General features: G+C 35.7%; 1 protein-coding gene across 3 annotated transcripts in view; it reads left to right on the forward strand.

The window, feature by feature from the left end:
• TANC2 (tetratricopeptide repeat, ankyrin repeat and coiled-coil containing 2) overlaps positions 1 to 21,265 on the forward strand; it is a 469,283-nt gene that overhangs the window by 231,297 nt on the left and 216,721 nt on the right. For all 3 annotated transcript variants that reach the window (XM_026448069.2, XM_026448070.2, XM_026448071.2), the window contains exons 5-6: positions 11,131 to 11,279; positions 17,918 to 18,104. In XM_026448069.2, coding sequence (XP_026303854.1) covers positions 11,131 to 11,279; positions 17,918 to 18,104 — 336 coding nt within the window. The remainder of the gene's footprint in view (positions 1 to 11,130; positions 11,280 to 17,917; positions 18,105 to 21,265) is intronic.

The following is a 21,265-nucleotide window of genomic DNA, read 5'->3' on the forward strand; positions in this document are numbered from 1 at the left end:
TACCAATAAATGGTGAGGAGCAGCTGCTACCCTTGCATAACAAGTAATTCAACACACACATTTGAACAGAAATGTTAAACTATAACAAGCGCCATTGAGGATTACGGAACATTTCTTTGAAGATTTCAGATGAACATGACTTTCTTTTTCATTGTGTCTAATCTAGAGTATTTATGAACAGCTCATTGGAGTCCCTATTTGTCTTAAACTTTTGAATTTATTAATGAGACTACAAAATAGGACCTTTTTTTAAGACTTAAAAATTGTACATCTCTGCATGCACTTTGCTTTATTATACTCTTAGTTGAACCTTGACTCTTGAGTAGTGGTAGGACGAGATTGTACACTTAACACCAGCATGGATCTGCTTTTCCATTGTGTCAAATGTGAGCCAGGTGTAGTGTCAAGTGAAGTTAACATTGCCAGAATAAATCTTCCACAGAAATAATTCCTATTTTTTTTTCTGTCAAGTGAAGTTAACATTGCCAGCATGACAGCATGAATCTTCCACAGAAATAATTTCTATTTTTTTGTCTGTTTAGTAGTGTAAGATATTAATGCATTCATGGTAACACATTTCTGGTTTAACACAAATTAAGGATGTTTTTTAGTTGTGGATGAATGCTAGCGACTTAGTTTTGACAGTTGTTTAAATTAGTAATGTTAAGCTGAAATTTAAAAAGTAAAGTTTGAGAGGGTCGAAAATTTACCTACTGGGTATAATGCACACTCATTCGAGTGATGGGTACACTAACAGCTCAGACTCCACCACTGTGTCGTACATGCATGTGAGAAATCTGCACTTATAGTCCCTAAATATATAAAATATTTTTTAAAATATATGTAAATCTGGTAAACTGGGTCTTTGTCATTTGTTTTTTAAAAAAAGAAATGTAAATGTGTTTGGTGCATTCTTACCTGAGTGGGAAAAAAGTACATAAAAGTTTTCATTAGTTGAAGATCTATTTAAACCATAACATATTTCATATATAATTTCCTTGAAATCTCTTGATTTCTAAAATTATGTCTTTATTAAGACAGGAACTTTAAATGACAGATCTAAACGTTTAGAGTAGTAAGTTTGCTGTTATTAGTATTGCTCATCTGAGCAACTTAAATAGTATTTAAATATATAGCTTGAATATATAGTGTTATTTGTTTTTTTTCATAACTCTAGACCTGTTTCTTAGAGTAAAAAAGCATAAACAAGTATTGTTGAGAAAATAGTTTCATTCTCAAGGTCAGTGCCCTAAGTCCTTAATACATTTTTTGTAATTTTGTAAAAATTAAAATATAAATACAGAAAGGAGCACAAATATCAATTGTGCCTTGCTATGAAAATTTATGAACACATCATAAATCAAGATATTGAATGTTTTCAGCAGTTCAGAAGCTTCCTTCATGCTTCCTCTGCGTCATTATCCTCCCCCACAAACATACCCACTGTTCTGACTGCCATCATCAATTATTTGTTTTACGAATTTCTGAACTTTACATAAATAAAATCATTTAGTATGTTTTCTTTTTTTTTTTTTTTTTCAGACAGAGTCTTGCTCTGTCGCCCATGCTGGAGTGCAATGGCATGATCTTGGCTCACTGCCCCCTCTGCCTCCTGGGTTCAGGCTATTCTCATGTCTCAGCCTCCCGAGTAGCTGGGATTACAGGCACCTGCCACCACGCCTGGCTAAATTTTTTTGTATTTTTAGTAGAGATGGAGTTTCACCATGTTGGTCAGATGAGCCACCCACCTCACCTTCCCAAAGTGCTGGGATTACAGGCATGAGCCACTGCACCCGGCCCTTTGTATTCTTTTGAATCTGTCTTCTTTTGTTCAGTAATACAGTTTTTTGGGTGGATGGGAGGGTGGAGGCAGAGTTTGAGACAGGGTCTCACTCTGTATGACTATACGACTGTCTCACTCAGTCGTACAGTGGCACAATCACGGTTCATTGCAACCTTAAACTCCCAGGCTCAAGCCATCCTCCTACTTTACCCTCCTGAGTAGCTGGGACTACAGACGTGTACTACCAGGCCTGGCTACTTTAAAAAAGTTTTTTTTTGTAGAGTTATGGTTTTGCCATGTCACCCAGGCTGGAATAGCTGGGACTACAAGCATGCGCCACCACACCCATCTAGTTTTTGTATTTTTTTGATAGAGACAGGGTTCCACCATGTTGGCCAGGCTAGTCTCGAACTTCTGACCTAAAGTGATCCACCCGCCTTGGCCTCCCAAAGTGCTGGAATTACAGTCATGAGCCACCCCGCTCAGCCTTGATGGACATTTTCAACTTTGGCTATGATGAACAATTTTATGAACATTTGTCATGTGTCTTTTGATGCACCTATTAGTATACTTTTCCCTTTTTTTATACAACTGGTAGTGGACTTGCTGAGTCATATGGTTTCTGTAAAATGGCAAACATTTTCCAAATTTGAAACCATACATTTTTTAAATGCCAAATCTTTTATCCAAATTTGATGCTACCAATTTACATTCCCATCAGCACAGCAGTGTTTCAGTGTTCCTTTGCCCCGTACTGTCAGATGCTATTTTGTTTGTTTTGTGTGCCATTCTGCAGTGTACATGTGTAGTAGTATCTCATTGGAGTTTTGATTTGCATTTCCCAATAATATTCAACACCTTTACATGTGCTTATTAGCTATTTGGATATTCTTTTTTGTAAATCCTGTGTGGATCTTTTTTCTATTTTTTAATTGGATTGTCTTTCTTTTTCTTGTTGATTTGTAGTAGTTACCCCATTCTATGGCTTGCCCTTTTACCTTCTTTGGTGAACAGAAATTCTTGTTAACGAACTTGACTTTGCCGATATTTTTTCTTAACAGTCGTTGCCTTTTTGGCCTGTTTAGGAAATGTTTACCTGGTTCTAGGTCATAAAGGTGTCCTATTAGGTCATTTTCCAGCAGACTTGTTGCTTTACTTTTTATATTTGGGTCTGTAATCTATATGAAATTTATTCTTTTAAGGACAGGATTTATTTTTCCATATGGATATTGTATTGATCTGTCACCAGTACTTGAAAATACTCTCATGTTACTGAAACACTGCAGTGAAACTTTTGTTCTGAATCAGGTGATTATATAGAGAGAGATCTGTTTTTGGATTTTTAAATTCTGTTCCATTGACCACCTTTTTATCTATGCTTTTGTCTAGCTATGTCTTAATTACTTTAGCTTTATATTAATCTTGATATTAAGCAGTATGTCATTTTTTTTTTTTTTTTTGAGATGGTGCCTCGCTCTTGTCACCCAGACTGGAGTGTAATGGTGCAATATCGGCTCACTGCAACTTCCGCCTCCCAGGTTCAAGTAATTTCCTGCCCCACCCTCCCAAGTAGCTGGGATTACAGGCACCTGCCACCACGCCTGGCTAATTTTTTGTATTTTTAGTAGAGACGGGGTTTCACCATGTTGGTCAGGCTGGTCTCGAACTCCTGACCTCAGGTGATCCACCTGCCTCAGCCTCCCAAAGTACTGAGATTACAGGCATGAGCCACTGCACCGGGCCTTTCTTCAAGTCTTCTATACTATTCATGGACCTTTCCATTTCCATATAAAATTTATAATCCCTTAGTCTTTACAGTGATGTATTCTTCAGCCAGATTTCTGGGAGCAAAGCCTAATGCATAAACACACTGCTTACAAACAGCCAAAACGAAACCAGAGCTGCAAATTTAAGTAGTTTTAATCAGCATAATGCAGGAGTGCTGTATGATTTATTTTGTGTATCACAGTCTCAGAAAGATTGTTTTTCAGCAACCAGCTGTCTGTTTCTCATACCTCAAAGTTGTTGTCATTATTAAAGAAGTTACAGAATTCCATTCAAGGAAAGTACTATCTTTGTTTAGGGACATACCTTAATTGGAGTGTATTGTTATAAAGATGAGACCCTCTTCATATCACCTGGATGGTCATGGATGAGACAAAAATATAGGTCAAATAATTGATATGATGACTTGAGAAGTTTTGAAAGTTTTGAGAAAATTCAGTGGACAGAGGGGAGCTGGGGACTGATGCCTGGCAACATGGTCAGAGACTGGACTTGGAGATGACAGTATAACTTAAAAGTAAAGAGCCTGAGGTCTAGAACCAGATTGCCTGGCTCAGCCACTTACTAGCCATATGATTTTGGTAAGTTACTTATTCTTTGTATGTTTTATTTTCATTATCTGTAAAGTATGGATAAGATTGCCTACCTTGTAGGGCAGTTTGATGATTAAATTAGATAATATAGGTAAAATTCTTAGGAATAGTAACCAGCATGTACAATTAACTAGACTACAGACCTTACTCAGATTTGGTTAATAACCATATAATTAATTGCCATATATAGCTAGCTATTATTATAGCTAATAAAAGTTATAATCTGCCCCAGAAAGAACCACCAAAAATTATGTTTTATATATATGTGTGTGTGTGTGTGTATACAGACACATAACGCATATATATTTTTTGAATAAATGTTCTAAGTTTGATTAAAACTATAGCCGGGCGCGGTGGCTCAAGCCTGTAATCCCAGCACTTTGGGAGGCTGAGACGGGCGGATCACGAGGTCAGGAGATCGAGACCATCCTGGCTAACACGGTGAAACCCCGTCTCTACTAAAAATACAAAAACTAGCCGGGCGAGGTGGCGGGCGCCTGTAGTCCCAGCTACTCCGGAGGCTGAGGCAGGAGAATGGCATAAACCCGGGAGGCAGAGCTTGCAGTGAGCTGAGATCCGGCCACTGCACTCCAGTCCGGGCGACAGAGCGAGACTCCGCCTCAAAAAAAAAAAAAAAAAAAAAAAACTATAAACCCACAGATATAAGAAGTTCAATGAATCCTAAGCACAGGAAACATGAAGATTTCACTAAGACACAATATGAAACTGCTTAAAACTAATGATAAAGAAAAACTATTAAAATCAGTCAGAGAAATCACAGACAATTGAGAAACAAAGATGACAGCACACTTCTCTTTGAAACAAATCAAGACAGAAGATAAGTGGGGCAGCATCATTTTTAAATTTTTTAATTTTCAAATTTAGGAATAGCATCTTTAAATTACTGAGACAAACTATCAAACTAGAATTGTATACCCTGAAAAAATATAGTTCAAAAATGACAGCAAAATGAAGATTTTCTTAAACATATAAACAATGGAAGACTTTATCACCAGTTGACCTGTACTACAAGAAATGTTTAAGAAATTTCTTCAGGCAGAAGAAAAATGATACCACATGGAAATTCACAGAACTATACACAAAATGTTCCCAAAAAACCCCAACCACAACAAATGAGTGTATGCAAAATCTGACAAAATCAAGCTGACCAACCAGGGTGACATGCATCTGTAGTCCCAGCATACTCAGGGCACTGAGGTGAGAAGATCACCTGAGCTCAGGGGTTCCAGAACAGCCTGGACAACAAAGCTGAGACCCCGTCTCTTAAAAAAAAAAAAAAATCTGGCCGGGTGCAGTGGCGTAATCCCAGCACTTTGGGAGGCCTAGGTGGGCGCATCACTAGGTCAAGAAATAGAGATCATCCTGGCCAACATGGTGAAACCCTGCCTCTACTAAAAATACAAAAAATTAGTCAGGCGTGGTGGTGTGCGCTTGTCCCAGCTACTCAGGAGGCTGAGGCAGGAGAATTGCTTAAACCCAGGAGGCAGAGGTTGCAGTGAGCCAAGCGCCACTGTACTCCATCCTGGCAACAGAGTGAGACTCCATCCAAAAAAAAAAATCTGGCAAAATCTGAATAAGGTGTGTAGTCTAGTTCATTGTATTCTCCCAGTGTCGTTTTTCCGTATAACTCACTGTTGTTATGTAAGATGTTTCCTTTGGGAAAACTGGGTGATGGGTACATGGTTCTATTTGTACTGTTGTGGGGTTTTCATATTTATTAATGACAGCTATACTGAAATGTAATTCACATACCAAAAAAATACATCCTTTTAAGATACACACCTCAGTGATACTTAGTATATTTACAGACTTGTATAACTATCACCACTATCTGATTTTAGAGCATTTTTATTACCCCCCTCCCCCAAAAAAATCCTGTGCCCATTCACAGTCACTCGCCACACAACCCAGTCCTAGGCAATGGCTTATCTACTTTTTATATCTACAGATTTGCCTATTCCAGACATTTCATAGGATTAGAATCACACAATATATGGTCTTTTGTGTCTGATTTTCTTAGCACAATACTTTCAGTGAGTGTTCTTTCATATTATAGCATGTATCATTATTTCTTTTTTTTCATGGCCAAATGTTCCCTAATGGGAATATATGACATTTTATTTATCCATTCATCATTTGAGGGACAGTGGGGTTCTATTTTTGACTGTTATGAATAACAGCACTATGACCATTCGTGTACAAGTTGATGTGTGTTTTCAATTCTTTTGGGTATATGCCTAGGAGTAGATTTGCTGAGTCACATGGTTACTCTATGTTTAACATCTTGAGGAACTGCCAAACTGTTTTCAAAATGTCTGCACAATTTTACATTGCTACCATTATTGTATGAAGCTTCCAATAAATTTCACTGTTTGTTATGCTTGTCTTTTTTGTTTTAACCATCCTAGTGGGTATAACTTGATATTTCCTTGTGGTTTTGATTTGCATTTCCCTTAATGATTATGTCAAACATCCTTTCATGTACTTATTGACCATTTGTATACCCTCTTTGGTGAAATGTCTATTCTGATATTTCATCTATGTTTTAATTCGTTTATTTGCCTTTTTATGGTTGAGTAGCAGGAGTTCTTTATATAGTCTGGGTTCAAGTCCCTTGAACACGGGATTCACATATATTTTCTCCCATTCAGGGGGTTGTCTTTGCACTCTCGATGGTATCCTTTGAAGCATGACACTTTTTAATATTGATGAAGTCTGATTTATCTGTTTTTCTTTTTGTCACTTATGCTTTTAGTTTCATATCTAAGAAACCATTGCCTAACCAAAGGTCACGAAGTTTACTACCATGTTTTCTTCTAAGAGTTGTATAGTTTTAGCTTACACATTTAGGTCCACGGTGCATTTTTAGTTAATTTTGATATATGAAGTAGGGCTCCAGCTTCATACCTTTGTTTGTGTTTATCCAGTTGTCCCAACACCATTTGTTGAAAAGATTATTTTTTCCCCGTTGAATTGTCATTGCATCCTTGTTAAAAATTGTTTGACCAAGGCAGGAATGGTGACTCATGCCTGTAATTTTAGCACTTTGGGTGAAGTGGGAGGATTGCTCAAGCCCAGGAGTTCAAGACCAGCCTGGTTTACATAATGAGACACCATCTCTACAAAAAAAAAAATTTTTTTAATCCAGGCATGGTGGTGCACACCTGTAATCCTAACTACTCAGGAGGCTGAGGCAGGAGGATTGCTTGAGCCCAGGAGGTCGAGGCTGCAGTGAGCCATGGTTGCACCACTGAATTCCAGTCTGGGCAACAGAGTGAGACCTTATCCCAGAAAAGAAAAGAAAAAAAATCAGTTGACCATAATGTAAGAGTATATTTCGGGACTCTTTATTTCATTGGTCTATTCTGATGCCAGTACCATATTGCCTTGATTACTGTTGCATTGCAGTAAATTTTGAAAATAGGAAATGTGAGTCTTCAAACTCTGTTCTCCTTTTTAAAGGTTTTTTTTTTAATTTTGGGCCCCTTATATTTCCATATAATTTTTGTGATCAGCTGGTCAATTTCTGAAAATATAAGGGAAGAAGAAAAGGAAGCAAGTAAGCAAGCAGCTGGAATTTTGATAAGGATTGCATTAAATTGGTAGATTGATTTGGGGAATATTGATATCATAACAAAATTATCTTCCAAACCATGAACATGGAAAACCGTAATGTGCCCTCCCCCACACACACAAAAAAAAACTAAAAGACTTGATACACACAATATGGATGAAACTCATTCTGAAATGCACATTGCCTCCAAAGACCAGACAATATTTAAAATAGGTCAAAGAATTTTCTTAAACTTTTTTAACTCACTTTCTCTATTCTTAAAAATTACAAACCCAATAACCCTGATAATTAAGCACTGATTTCTCTCTCTTAAGCTACCACTATTTCCATTAAATCCTCCCTTTTAGTGATCTTCAGATGGCCCCATTGTTAATTGTAATGAGGGGAAAAAAGGCTATCTTTATTCCACTGGCCAGATTTTATTCTGCTGGTAAGTTTTCATTTTGCAGGCAGAGAGGTTTTATCATAGCAGTTACTTGCAAGTGGGAAGTAGAAATGAAACAAAAAGGGAAGAAAAATGGTAGTATTTAAGGAAGAATGCAGAATCAACGTACACTAAGTAGGAAAAAATGAAAATGCGTGACCTCGTGACATTTTAAGCATATTTTAAATGAAATGGTTTGGAGGGGAGGACCTGACTTCGTGTGTCAATATACAGTATTTGAATACACTATTATGTTGGTGCAAAAGTAATTGTGGTTTTTGCCATTACCTTTAATGGTGCCATAATGGCAAAAACCTCAGTTACTTTTGCACCAACCTAATAAATCCCTACAAGTGAGAAGCTGTTCATCTAGTCCTACAGAGCAACTTCAAAATATATTTCACATATTCCCACCTTCTTTAAAAATATATATTGTTTATTTTTGAGACAGGATCTTGCTGCTTTGCCCAGGCTGGAGTGCAGTGACATGATCACGGCTAACTACCACCTTGGCCTCCTGTGTTCAAGCAATTCTCCTGCCTCAGTCTCCTAAGCAGCTGGGACCACAGGCACGCGCCACCACACCCAGCTAATTTTTGTAATTTTTGTAGAGATGGCGTTTTGCCATGTTGCCCAGGCTGGTCTTGAACTCCTGGGCTCAAGTGATCAACCTGCCTCAGCATCCCAGAGTGCTGGGATTTAGAGCATAAGCCACCACGCCTTGCCCCACCCTTTTTTGTTTTCAGAAGTAACTATTTTAAATTTATTTTAAAATAGTAAATGAAAATAGATTAGGGAAGAGGTTACTCACAGTGAAGTCTGTAATCTAGAAACCAGAAAGGAGGTGCCTCTGCTGGTTTTACTTTCTTCCACCAGAAATCCTGGCATACTTTAAGGAAGAGGAGACAGAGGCAGCTGTTGGTAATCTAAGACTTAAGATGGAAGGGTTCACAGGTCTCTGTCTGTTATTTGAGAAGCCCCCACTAATTCATCTACTAGGCCTTTTCATAATGTATAAAATTTTACTCAAGATCAACAAATAAGAAAAGTTCAAAACAAACGTAATTGCCAAAGATAGTTTTTTCGTATCATAACCTGGTATCGGATTTCGTTCATTATAGAGTGCACAGCAGATAATATCATATTAATGTCATCCTCAAATGATATTTTGAGACGAGGTAAGTAAATAGGAAAGAAAAAGTAGATTTAGCAAGGTGTAAAAAAATACCAGTCAAACCAGATGAAAAGGACCTGGTGTGGTAGCAGTATGTAATATAGCCACCCACAGAAGAATTCTTGAACTTCTTTCTGCATTTGTACTTGGAAGTACTGGAAGTAGTAATGTAGAAAGGGTTGCAGTTATCTGTCTCTTAAGAACCTCCATTTGATCAACATGCTTTGTTAGGATTATTGAGATTAACATACTATAAGCAATACGCCTATTATTACAAGTTATCTCTTATTCAGATATTCTCACTATTTGTAATATTTCTTTCCAGTGAGGAAGACACTGTTGTGCTCATTGGGAGCATAAATTCTGGAGTCAGGGAGCTCAAATTCTAATCCTGGCTCTACCATTTACTGGTTTTGTTACTTTGAGCAAATAATTTAATTTATCTGTGCCTCTATTTTCTCATCTGTACAATGAGGGTAATAATTTGTACCTTAGAAGGCGGAATCTAAAGTTATGAAAGTTAAGTAAGATAACATATGTAAAGTGTTTACACTAGTGACTTGTGCATCATAAGCATTATGTAAGTATATGCTAAATAAATATATACTCTTTTATTTTATTTTCCATATAGATTATAAACTTTTCAAAGTCAATGACTATATCTCCATGTTATATATAAATTCTCATATCTGTTGTTAACCATGTATATAGAAAACACTTACTAATTATCAGAATAACTTTGTAGGAGACAGTGAAATAGAGCCCCAGAATATCTAGAGGTCTGGAATCTATGATGAGAAAAATTTGCAAAAGATTGGTTAGTTTAACCTTTAGGAGGGAGGAAAGTGTTATTCATTAATTTGAAGAGACCAGTTTTGCCTTTTCATTTTATCAAGGAATAAGAAGCTTCCAATTATTCTTGAGAAAAAAAATAAGTATCTAAATGTTTATAATATAAAAATAACCCTACTGATTCTCTTATTTCTGTTCTGTGGCAGAGCAGTATATTTATGTTGCCTCTGGGAGGATAATAGGAGAGGAAAAATAGAGCTTTGTTTTGTGTACCTTAACATACATTCAGTGAGAGTTTTATAGAGATTTTTCACAGATGGAACATTTGAGTTCAGTACTAATATGCAAAAATACACATATACCCTATCTCTGACCCCCAGCTTGTGACTTTATTAGAGACGTTAGTATAAAGTTAAATGGAATAATAACAATGCAGATCTTACCTTCTTGGCATTTGGAGTGGTTTACTGTGTAATACTGAATATCCTAAATAATAGGATGTGATTGTGTGTAGTGATGCTGCTGTGTTTTGGCATCAAACCATATAACACTACAGTTAGTGTTTGTAATGCTGATGAGTATATCTGACCCCATAAAAGGATTTTTGTAATGTCCTTTAAAATCTGTGCTACTGTGGATTGTTACAAGGTGAGATTAAATGCTCTCAATTTAGAACAAAACCTGAATAAATATGGATAGTAAGTCAACATAAACAGATACTCATTTTAGGTAAATTTTTTTTTTACCTCACATTTTTAATCATTTTGAGTTCCCTGGCTCATTTTTATTTGATTCGTGTAAATTTTGTACTTGGAAGCAAATTTATATTGAGAATGAGTAGTCCAAGAAAATCCTCATGACCTTGTCATTTTTGAGTTAAAATGTGAAAACTAAAGAAATGACCAAAGTGAATGTATGAATAGTTGCAGAACTAGACCATTTTATTTTGAAAGATTCATGTTCTTCAATGCCTTCTTGTTACAGGTGATGCTGAACAGGAGCTTGGCCCCCCTCCATCTGTAGATGAGGCAGCAAACACACTCATGACTCGTCTGGGTTTCCTCCTTGGAGAGAAAGTCACAGAAGTTCAGCCAGGTGACCAATACAGCATGGAAGTACAGGATGAAAATCAGGTAAGCCATTTGCTATCACCTTTGAGAAATATGGTATGAATCAGCTTATTATGTCAGAAATAATCTCAAGAATGCCTTTTGAGGCCTAGAATACAATTTAATTTTCCATAATCACTATTATTTCTTCAGTTTATGAATAATCTTTTAGCTTTAGTCTTAGAGTTACAACCGAAAAAGCCACTTTTAGGTTTTGATTGATTTAATGAATGAATGAATGAGCAAGCCAACAAATAAAATTGACACGTATATAAGCACTGCACCCCAAATTTGCAGAGTATACGTTCCTTTCAAGTGCATGTGGATTATTTACCTAATTGATGATATGCTGAGCTGTGGAGCAGGTCTCAACAAATTTTCAGAGATTCCAATTACCGGAACCACAGTTGAATTTATCAGTTACAAAATGATAATTTAGAAAGTGGTATCTAAAAGATTACTTGGATCATTAGTTTAAATTTTCTACTTTTCTAAAATACACATTTAAAACTAATATTTGTTTTTAAGCACATCTTTAGCTATATCCTACAAGTTTTGTTATACTTAGTTTTTATTATTTCAATTTTAAATGTTTTCTAATTTTTTTGTGATTTCCTCTCGGACTCAAAGGCTATTTAGAAGTATATTACTCAGTGTCTACATGTTTGGGGATTTTCTAAGTATCCATCTCAGAAAGTTAAAAAAATCAGCAATTTAAAAAATATTTTGTAGTTTTCTTTCTTTTTGCTATTTTCATGTCTTTCAGTTTAAATGTAGCAAAAGAAAGTACTAGAGTCAGTTTCATTTATATGATCTTAATCTTCAGCGTGAATGTCTGATAGTGAAGTGTTTTATTCAGGAGATGACAAATTAATTTTAAATTGCATATTTTATTAATAAATATTAGTGAAGATTCTGTATCACATATTACTTTCATTACAATGAGATATACAGGATTATTTGAATATATTTATATATCATGTGGATAATTTCAGATGTTCCAGGGCGCTCTTCTCAAGTCTCACTCCTAGGTTATTGGTTTTGCTAGCTGCACATTATTTAAATACTATCTTAACTTCCTGGTTATCTCTAGCCCTGCCTTTTCCCCTTTACTTGAAATTTGTATATGTAGCTTCCCACATTATATTTTCTAATTAATGTTTAAAATGTATCTCAAACTTAACATGTCAGATTTCTCCCTAGAATCTGTTCCTTCTGCAGTGTTTCCCATATGAATAAATGGTATCACCTACTTGCTTAGGACAAAAGCATTGGAGCCATTTGACTTCATCAGACCCACATTCACTCTCTCAGCAAATCATAGACCCTGTCTTCAAAATATGTACTCAATCTGATCCCTTCTCACTATTCCCACTGCTATACCCAAGTGCAAGCCATTGTCATCTTTTGCCTGTGCTACTGCAATAGGTACTAGAATGTAAGACTGGAAGGCTGGAATTTTTGCCTGTTCTACCCATTGCCATATCCTCTGTCCCTAGAACATTACTGTCTTTACTAGGTGCTCAGTAGGTATTTATTATATGAATAAATGGGCCTTCTAATAGGTCTCTGCTTCCACTCTTGCCCCCTTGTAGTGTGTTCACACAGTAACCAGAGTGATCCTTGTAAAATGTGAATCCAATTCTGTCACTTTGCTTGTAATCTTCTCCTGTATTCCCATCATACTTAGAATAAAATGTAAAATCTTTACTATGGCCTAGAAGGCTGCACCTGATCTAGCTACTTGCTACCTCTCCTACATCACTTCCTACCCCTCTCCCTTTCACGCACGGCTCTCCAGCCACATTGGCTTCCTTGTCATTTGCCAGACACATCAACTATATTCATTTGTACTTGAATGTTCTTCCCCCACAACTCATTTCCTCACTTATTCAGGGTTCTGCCTAAATGTTACCTCCTCAGAGAAGTCTTAATTCCTCTTCTAATAATTGCACCTGCCCATCCCTATATCCCCTTATCCTTCTACTTTAATTTTTCATAGCTCTTACCATTAACTGATACTACATTACATGTTTAGTTGCAGGGTTGTTTTACCTCATAACAAGAATGTATGTTTCATGATGTCAGAGCTGGTGATTTTTTTAAATCAATTTACATTGTAACTATGTCAGTATGCTGTGCCCTGTGAATAAAAAATGGGAATGATCTTGTTGAGGGATTTTTTAAAACTGGGATCAATAAAACATCTGTTTCACCTCTCATTTCTTGATATTCATGTCAAGTTAAAATGTGACTGTTCTAATAATGACCAGGTAACTTGATGTCTTATATCTTATAACCTGAATATTTTTCAAGGACTCTGTCATTTTTACACAGCTACATTTCCTTGGATTATAAAATATGTACTTGTTGCTCTTGAGATTCTGCATGTCACAGTAACTTCTGTATAAAGTCACAAGTCTATGGAGTACGCCTTACTTGAACGTTACTGAATAACAATCTTAAGTAAATGAGCAGTATCATTGATTTAATATAATTAAAGCAATATGATATGATAGAAAAGCCATTGAACCAGAAGGGAGAAAATTTGTGTTCTAGTTACAACTCTTCCACCTACCATTTTGTAAATTTGGACATGTCACTTAACCTCTCAGAGCTTTATATTTTTCATAGGTAATAATACTGACATTTATTAAATACCTGCTGTGTACCAATTATTGTACTAATATTTTACTTGCACTATTTTGTTAAAGCTTCATCACAACCCAGTGTGGTGGATGGAGTTCATTTGTATTCCAATTTTCAAATAAGGGATGGAAACACACTGCCAGAAAGTGATGGAATGATATTCATATCCAGGCAGTCTGCTTTTATAAACTGTGCTCTTAACAGCCACACCATACTGTTCCAGTGTAGTATGAAATAATAACACCTGACAGGGTTGTTGAAAGGATCAAGTTAAATCATGAATATGAAAATCCTTTATAAGCTGTAAAATGCCATATAAATAAAAAGTATAAAATAATATGCAGTATAATTAGTATATAAATATATGCAGCAACTGTGTGATTTGGGGGAAATTACATCATAGCTTTCATACTTTCATTGGTTTCATTTTCACATTTCTTAAGTGGGGGAAATAACATGCATTATGCCTCTCATACCGTGTTGACAAAGAGTAAATGAGATAACATATAAAAATATTTTTACATTTTTAAGCTTTATACAAATGTAAAATATTAATAGTGAAGCTAAATGATAGCCTTCTTGCAGTGTAATATACGCTGGAACTATCTTGGAACCACACAAGAAAGTGACTGAATTGATCCCTGGAATTTCTGGTCTCAGGAAGATTATTAAGAAGTAGGAGGTCATGTTAATTTGGTGACTTTCTTCTGAGCTAAACAGTATATTAACAAAGATAAACTGCTGTGCTTAGGAAGATCATGTAGTGATGATATTCTCAAAATAGTAATGACAGAATCTAATGCAAGTCAGCATACATCATTTTTCTGCAGAAAAACAAAGCATGAAAGTGATATTCACCTGACCCCTTTATTCTTTCAGTAGTTTCCAAGTATTCCAGTAACCTTATTAATTTCCTCTTTTGCTTCTTACCTTGTACATTTGTAGGACCTTTAAGAGATCCAGATTAGGAGCTTTCTTAGGATTCTTCTGGAGAACATTAAGGGCAATGGGAAAAACACCAAAAGGTTTAGGAAGTGCAGTGGCTTAAATAGATGTCCATTTTAGCCTACAGCATGGAGAATAAATGTTGTCTTTCTGTAGCTCATTAACTAGTCTCCTTAAATAAACATAAGGCCTGCCTTTTAAGTCGTAAGCCATGAACAATTTTCTGTTTTCTAAATGGCTTGATATTTAAGCTTTGGTTTTACAGTTAAAGCTTTTGAAGTATACATTCTGTGATATGTGCAGAAAATAACTTAGAGTAAAAATAAGTAAGCGCCGTTTGGGCTTAACCTCCACGTTGTCAATATTATGCATATAATGTGATTGTCTTTCACAAAGAACAGAATGAGAATCTTGTCTAAGAACAAAAATGAGTTGTTATAAAAGTAATAGATTCATACCATAATAAAACTTTTCTTCTTCTTCTTTTTTTTTTTTGAGACAGAGTCTCACTCTGTTGCCCAGGCGGGAGTGTAGTGGCACAATCTTGGCTCACTGCAACCTCCACCTCCTGGGTTCAAGTGATTCTCATGCCTCAGCCTCCTGAGTTGCTGGGAGTACAGGCATGCACCACCACCATACCCAGCTAATTTTTGTATTTTTTAATAGAGATGGCATTTTGCCATGTTGGCCAGGCTGGTCTCAAACTCCGGCCTCAAGCAATCCACCTGCCTCCAGCCTCCCAAAGTGCTGGGATTACAGACATAGGCCACCATGCTGGGCCTAAAACTTTTCCAATGTGGGATGACTATAGCTATATCTAATGTAAAAGACCTGAGTACAGTTCATTTCATCTACCCACATGTGTCTCAGAATGGGAGTGGGAGGTTAAAAATTGTTTGCCACATTTCTAACCTGAAGGATTCCAATTCACTAAGTCTTGAGTGGGGGCCCAGTATCTGTCAATTTTGTGAGAGAGCTTGCATGTTTGTTTTTTACATGTCACAAGTGATATTACTGTGTGCCTAATTAGGAGTCATTGCTCTGTAAGGGAAAAAAGGTTTTAAGGTTAAAAAAAAAAAAAAAAATCATTGCTCTGGTAGACCAGCATAATATTATAAAAATAGAGATTTTTAAAAATTGAAACTCTCCTCTTCTCTGGAGAGGTAACATACAGTAGAAGAGAAATTTGGATACATTTGAGAGCTTACTGTGTTGTTAAGAAAAATCAGATTCTAATATTATTGATACGATTGAAAAGATTTACTTGGTTGGGGGGTAATGAGAATGTCACTTGTTCTTGGTTGAGTCTAATGTATCTTTTGTAACCTGGTTATAGTATTTAAATTAAAAGCAAAGCCTAGATTCAACACAGATGATTAAATACAAGGGACTGCATCTGGAAATCGTCTCAGGATGAGTTGAAGAGCCTTAATATTCTCATAGCTAGTTATCAACATATTCTCCATTTATTAAATTCTAGCAGAAAGAGTATGAATAGAGACTCTATTTGTAAAGAAGTTGAAAGAAAGATTTCTTTTAAATTTAACATTTAAAAATGTTAAATTTATCGTTAGTGCGTCTTCAAGTAATTTTGCTGCTGATCACTTAATAATTTTAAAAAGGATAAAATGTTGGCTGGGCACAGTGGCTCATGCCTGTAATCCCAGCACTTTGGGAGGCCGAGGTGGGTAGAACAAAAGGTCAGGAGTTCAAGACCAGCTTGGCCAAGATAGTGAAACCCCATCTCTACCAAAACTACAAAAATTAGCCAGGCGCAGTATTTGGTGCCTGTAATCCCAGCTACTCAGAAGGCTGAGGCAGGATAATCACTTGAACCTGGGTGGCAGAGGTTGCAGTGAGCCGAGATTGTGCCATTGCACTCCAGCCTGGGCGACAGAGTGAGACTCCGTCTCAAATTTAAAAAAAAAAAAAAAAAAAAAAAGATAAAATGTTTTTAGTGTTTGAAAAACTATACTTTTATTCACTATTGTAGTAATTTGTGTAGAAAGAATTGAAGAAAAGTGAATTGTCATTAAATTAGGTAAACCAAAATATATTATCACCAACCTTTTTAGCAATTATTTATTCCTTCACAACAAAACTTAAAAAGTAAATAACTTCAAGTGTAAGAATCATTCAGGATACAAAGTGATCTCAGGCTATAATGCTGTTACAGAGAAGTTATTTAGGTTTGTATTAAATTAATATTCTGTTTTATTAGACAAACTTTTAGAATAAGGCATTTTTCCCTGCATTCATGTATTGTCTCTGGACAGCTTCCTGTGTATCAAAAAGACACTACCTTGCATTAAGAACTTTATTTCTTCCCAGCTATAGAGATTATTTTTTCCCTTCCATCTGAAGAAAATTATTGTCTGGGTACGGTGGCTCACACCTATAATCCCAGCACTTTGGGAGTTCGAGGCAGGTGGGTAGCTTGAGGTCAGGAGTTTGAGACCAGCCTGGCCAACATGGTGAAACCCCATCTCTACTAAAAATACAAAACTAGCCGGGTGTGATGGCGCATGCCTGTAATCCCAGCTACTTGGGAGGCTGAGGCAGGAGAATCACTTGAACCTGGGAGGCGGAGGTTGCAGTGAGCCAAGATTGCGCCATTGCACTCCAGCCTGGGCAACAAGAGTAAAACTCTGTCTCAAAAAAAAAAAAGAAAGAAAGAAAGAAAGAAAATGATTAACAAGGCAAAGTTCCAGGTCTTTCAAAAAGTTTATTGATTGCAAGGAAAACTTACAAATAACAGGGAAAACGTGCTTGATAAAAAATTTCTCTATTCTGTTAATGAATGGCAATGATAGGGCACTTGTCACTGGAAATTTCGTAGGCAGCAAAACTGGCAACAGTCTCTGTTAATGTTAAGTTCATCAAGTTTCACATTAATTTGTAGACCCCAAAGTCCTTATCCGAGAAAGCAAAAACAAATAGAGCCTAATAAATGCAAAAGCTATGCATGTAGGTTTTTTTTTTTTTTCATCAGAGCATTTATTTTATCTTAAAATATACTTTAACAGCTGGTCAGGTTATCTTACTTATTCATAATTCCGATTTTTCAGACCTCAGCAATCACCCAGCGGATAAGTCCTTGTTCCACCCTGACTAGCAGCACTGCCTCTCCACCAGCCAGTAGCCCCTGCTCTACACTCCCACCCATCAGTACAAATGCAACTGCCAAGGACTGCAGCTATGGGGCTGTTACTAGTCCAACCTCTACCCTTGAAAGCAGAGATAGTGGCATCATTGGTGAGTTGGTTTTTATATTGATAATTTTGTGTCTTTTTTTTTTCCTTTTTAAAATAATTACACAAGCTTAAGGTTTTCAAAAATGCTGCTTTTGAATTGTTGAGATGTATATGTAAAACTTTCCTAGTCTTTTTAATGATACTGGAGAGAGAAACTTAAGGGTAAACAAAATGAAAAGTATTCCTCCCTGCTTAACCACTCCTTACCAGGATATTCCCTGATAAGAAGGAGTGGATTAAAAAAAAATTATGTCCACTTCTTCCTGTAAATGCACGTACATCATCTGTCTACCAACAGAAGTAGTTTAGAAAAAGTTTATTCCTTACTGATATAGTCAAGAGTTTTATGAAAGAAAGGTAAGATTAGATTAAGTGGCAAAAGAGTTATGATTTGAGTTGTTCTGGGTCTATTTGTGCAAACCATATATTAGTTATTTAATTAGTTTTGGGAGCCCCTTTAGACTTTGTTTTCCTTCTTGTCAATAAGCCCTGTTTCTTTACCTTCTGCAAAGTAGAAACATGGTATTTCTTTGCTCATGGTTTGAAACCTTATACGAATACATTTTTATGGCAAACTTGGGCATAAAGAGAACTCGAAACTTAGAGAAGTATTCAAGCAAAGAAATTTTCCATTTCATTTTTCCCTTGTGAATTTTCTCATACCTTTTTTTTTTTTAACCAAAGATCCTAGTTGACTACTTAGTCCTAGAAATATATCTAAATAATCTTCAACCCGATTAACAGTTTGCAGCAGAAACTAAAACCACTCTGATAAGGGCAATCCTGATGGGATATTATGTAGTTTATTATCTCCAGTAGACTCTAGGTAAACATTTTGTCAGAGCCAGATGTGGACTGTTGGAGACTAATTTATGTTCAGGAGATAGGTCATCATTTGTTTATATGTATTGTTATGATTCCACACCTCTTGCTATGAAAATCATATAGTATATTTCTAGCTCAGGAAATCTTTCATCATATTAAAGATTTTGAGTGATCTTTCTAGAGTAATATTTCCTACTAATGCATTTTGACAACCAGAAAATATTAAAGTATTGTGATTACTCTTTGGGACTCTGTTCTAATGCTCTTCTTATAGTTAGGTATGGAGATAAGAGTAGAGGAAGAACATAGTTCTAGGGCTTCTCAGTTTTTATGGTTATCAAGTTGTATAATGATTCAGATATTGAATGTTATTGTATACCATTGGCATTTACAAAATGCTAAAAATAAAATAGCATTTCCTTTAATAATGGAGTTACCAGTAGACTCCTTTGGGCAAATAAGTCTGTGTACATTTTCTAATCAGAGATAAGAATTTTAAAATAGTATAAAGCTATATATTTATACTCTGTGAGAAGATAAAATGGAAACTGGGCTTCTGTCCAAAAGATAAATGGCTTTTCTGGGTATTCCTTTTCTGCCTAACAACCAGATGATGACAGTGTCATAGTCTCCAGCAGCTTTACGTAGAATAAAGAAGATGAAAGAACATAAGTGGTAATAAAAATAATTTTAATTAAATGTTAATTTATGGCTAGATTTCTCTTCAGACCTCCAAAATTATAGTATATGCCAACCCCAATTAAGTATTTAGGAGTAGAGCATAAATGGGGAATAAATGTGTTCTGTCATCTATGATATTGCACATGTGAATGTATGGGTTTATATTTATACCTAGGTAGACAAAAGTGATTATGTTTTTTCTTCTTTCTCTCTGGGCCCCAGGTGCAGAGAGCTGATTTAATAGTACTCCTCAGTATATACAGATTGGTCTGTGCAAAGCTCCTCTCAGTTTATTACTTTTCCCTTTATCCTCAATTCCATTTAATTGCAGCCATGCTATTATATTTATATAAGTCCTTGAATATTAATGTATCCTTGAATATTATATGTTGTTTTTTGTGTATATTTGTGATTTTAATTTATAAAGTGGCATGTTAATACAGATCTTATTCTGCTTTTCAAAATCTATGTGAACACCAGATTTCTTGCTTCTGATGATGTAAATATTCTTCACATTTTACTTGCGAACACTTATTGTACAAACCTTTTCTAGAGTTTATGCCTAGGGCTGGAATTACCAAGTCATGGGGCATGTAATTATTTAACTTCATGAAGTACTCCCAGATTATTATCCAAAATAGTTACAGTAATTCACATTCTTATCAGCAGTATGTAAAGCTTCTTTTCCCTTTTCTTGTTCTTTGTTGACACTAGCTAGCCCAGTTCTAAAATCCAAAAACTCTTAAAACCACAAGTTTTTTAAAATATAAATTTACATCAAATTCATTTGGCTGTAAAATCTTACCTGAGCTAAGATGAGGCTACTTACAGTCTTTATCCTACTAAATATGACTATTTGTACATTTTATTACAGAAATGTTAATATACTTGGTTACAGGATACTATTCCCTATGCTATATACAGTATCCATGCCTTTTTACTTTTTTAAAATATGAGACATTCTGTATTTTGAAATACCTTCAGAGTTTCATATATGCAACTGTAGACCTGTGTCACCTGACTTTCTGACTTTAGTAAACCTGATGGTTGTAAAATTGTCTCATTTTAATACATATATCTTTCATTAGTGTAGCGATTCTGCGGCTCTTCATATGCTCATTGCCTATTGTATACTTGTTAAGGGGAGTCATTCAAATGGAAATAGGTAAAGTTTTGGGAAAAGAATAAGCTAAAGAAGGCAAAAGAAAAAGAGAAGAAAACAGAGGACTGAGCCCAAAATGTTAGAGCACATTCAAAAAGCAGGGAATTGGAGTGGGAGAAGAATGAGCCAGTAGACACCAAAAAAAAGTAATCAGATAAGTAGGAGAAAAATTGGGCAGTGCAATGCCACCAAAGCCAAGGGAGACACGTGTTTCAAGGAAGGGGTGCAGAAGGTTGGTCAACAATTGACAAAAGTTGAGAAGACAAAGGAAAATGAGAGTGATTAAAGAATAGAAGTAAATATTTTTCCTACATTTGGCTTCCTTCTGTAGATATAAAAATATATATGTTTATTTGTTTAGAAGTTGTGGCAGATGTTAATGCCATGACTGCAAAATGTATCTCTAACTTACATACATGCACATCAATGTGTGGATTCATTCATTTTAAATAAATATTGAGTAAATAAAATTTTTTTTTTTTTTTTTTTTTTTT

The sequence above is a fragment of the Piliocolobus tephrosceles genome, chromosome 16 (assembly GCF_002776525.5).
Source record: "Piliocolobus tephrosceles isolate RC106 chromosome 16, ASM277652v3, whole genome shotgun sequence".
Classification (NCBI taxonomy): Eukaryota; Metazoa; Chordata; class Mammalia; order Primates; family Cercopithecidae; genus Piliocolobus; species Piliocolobus tephrosceles.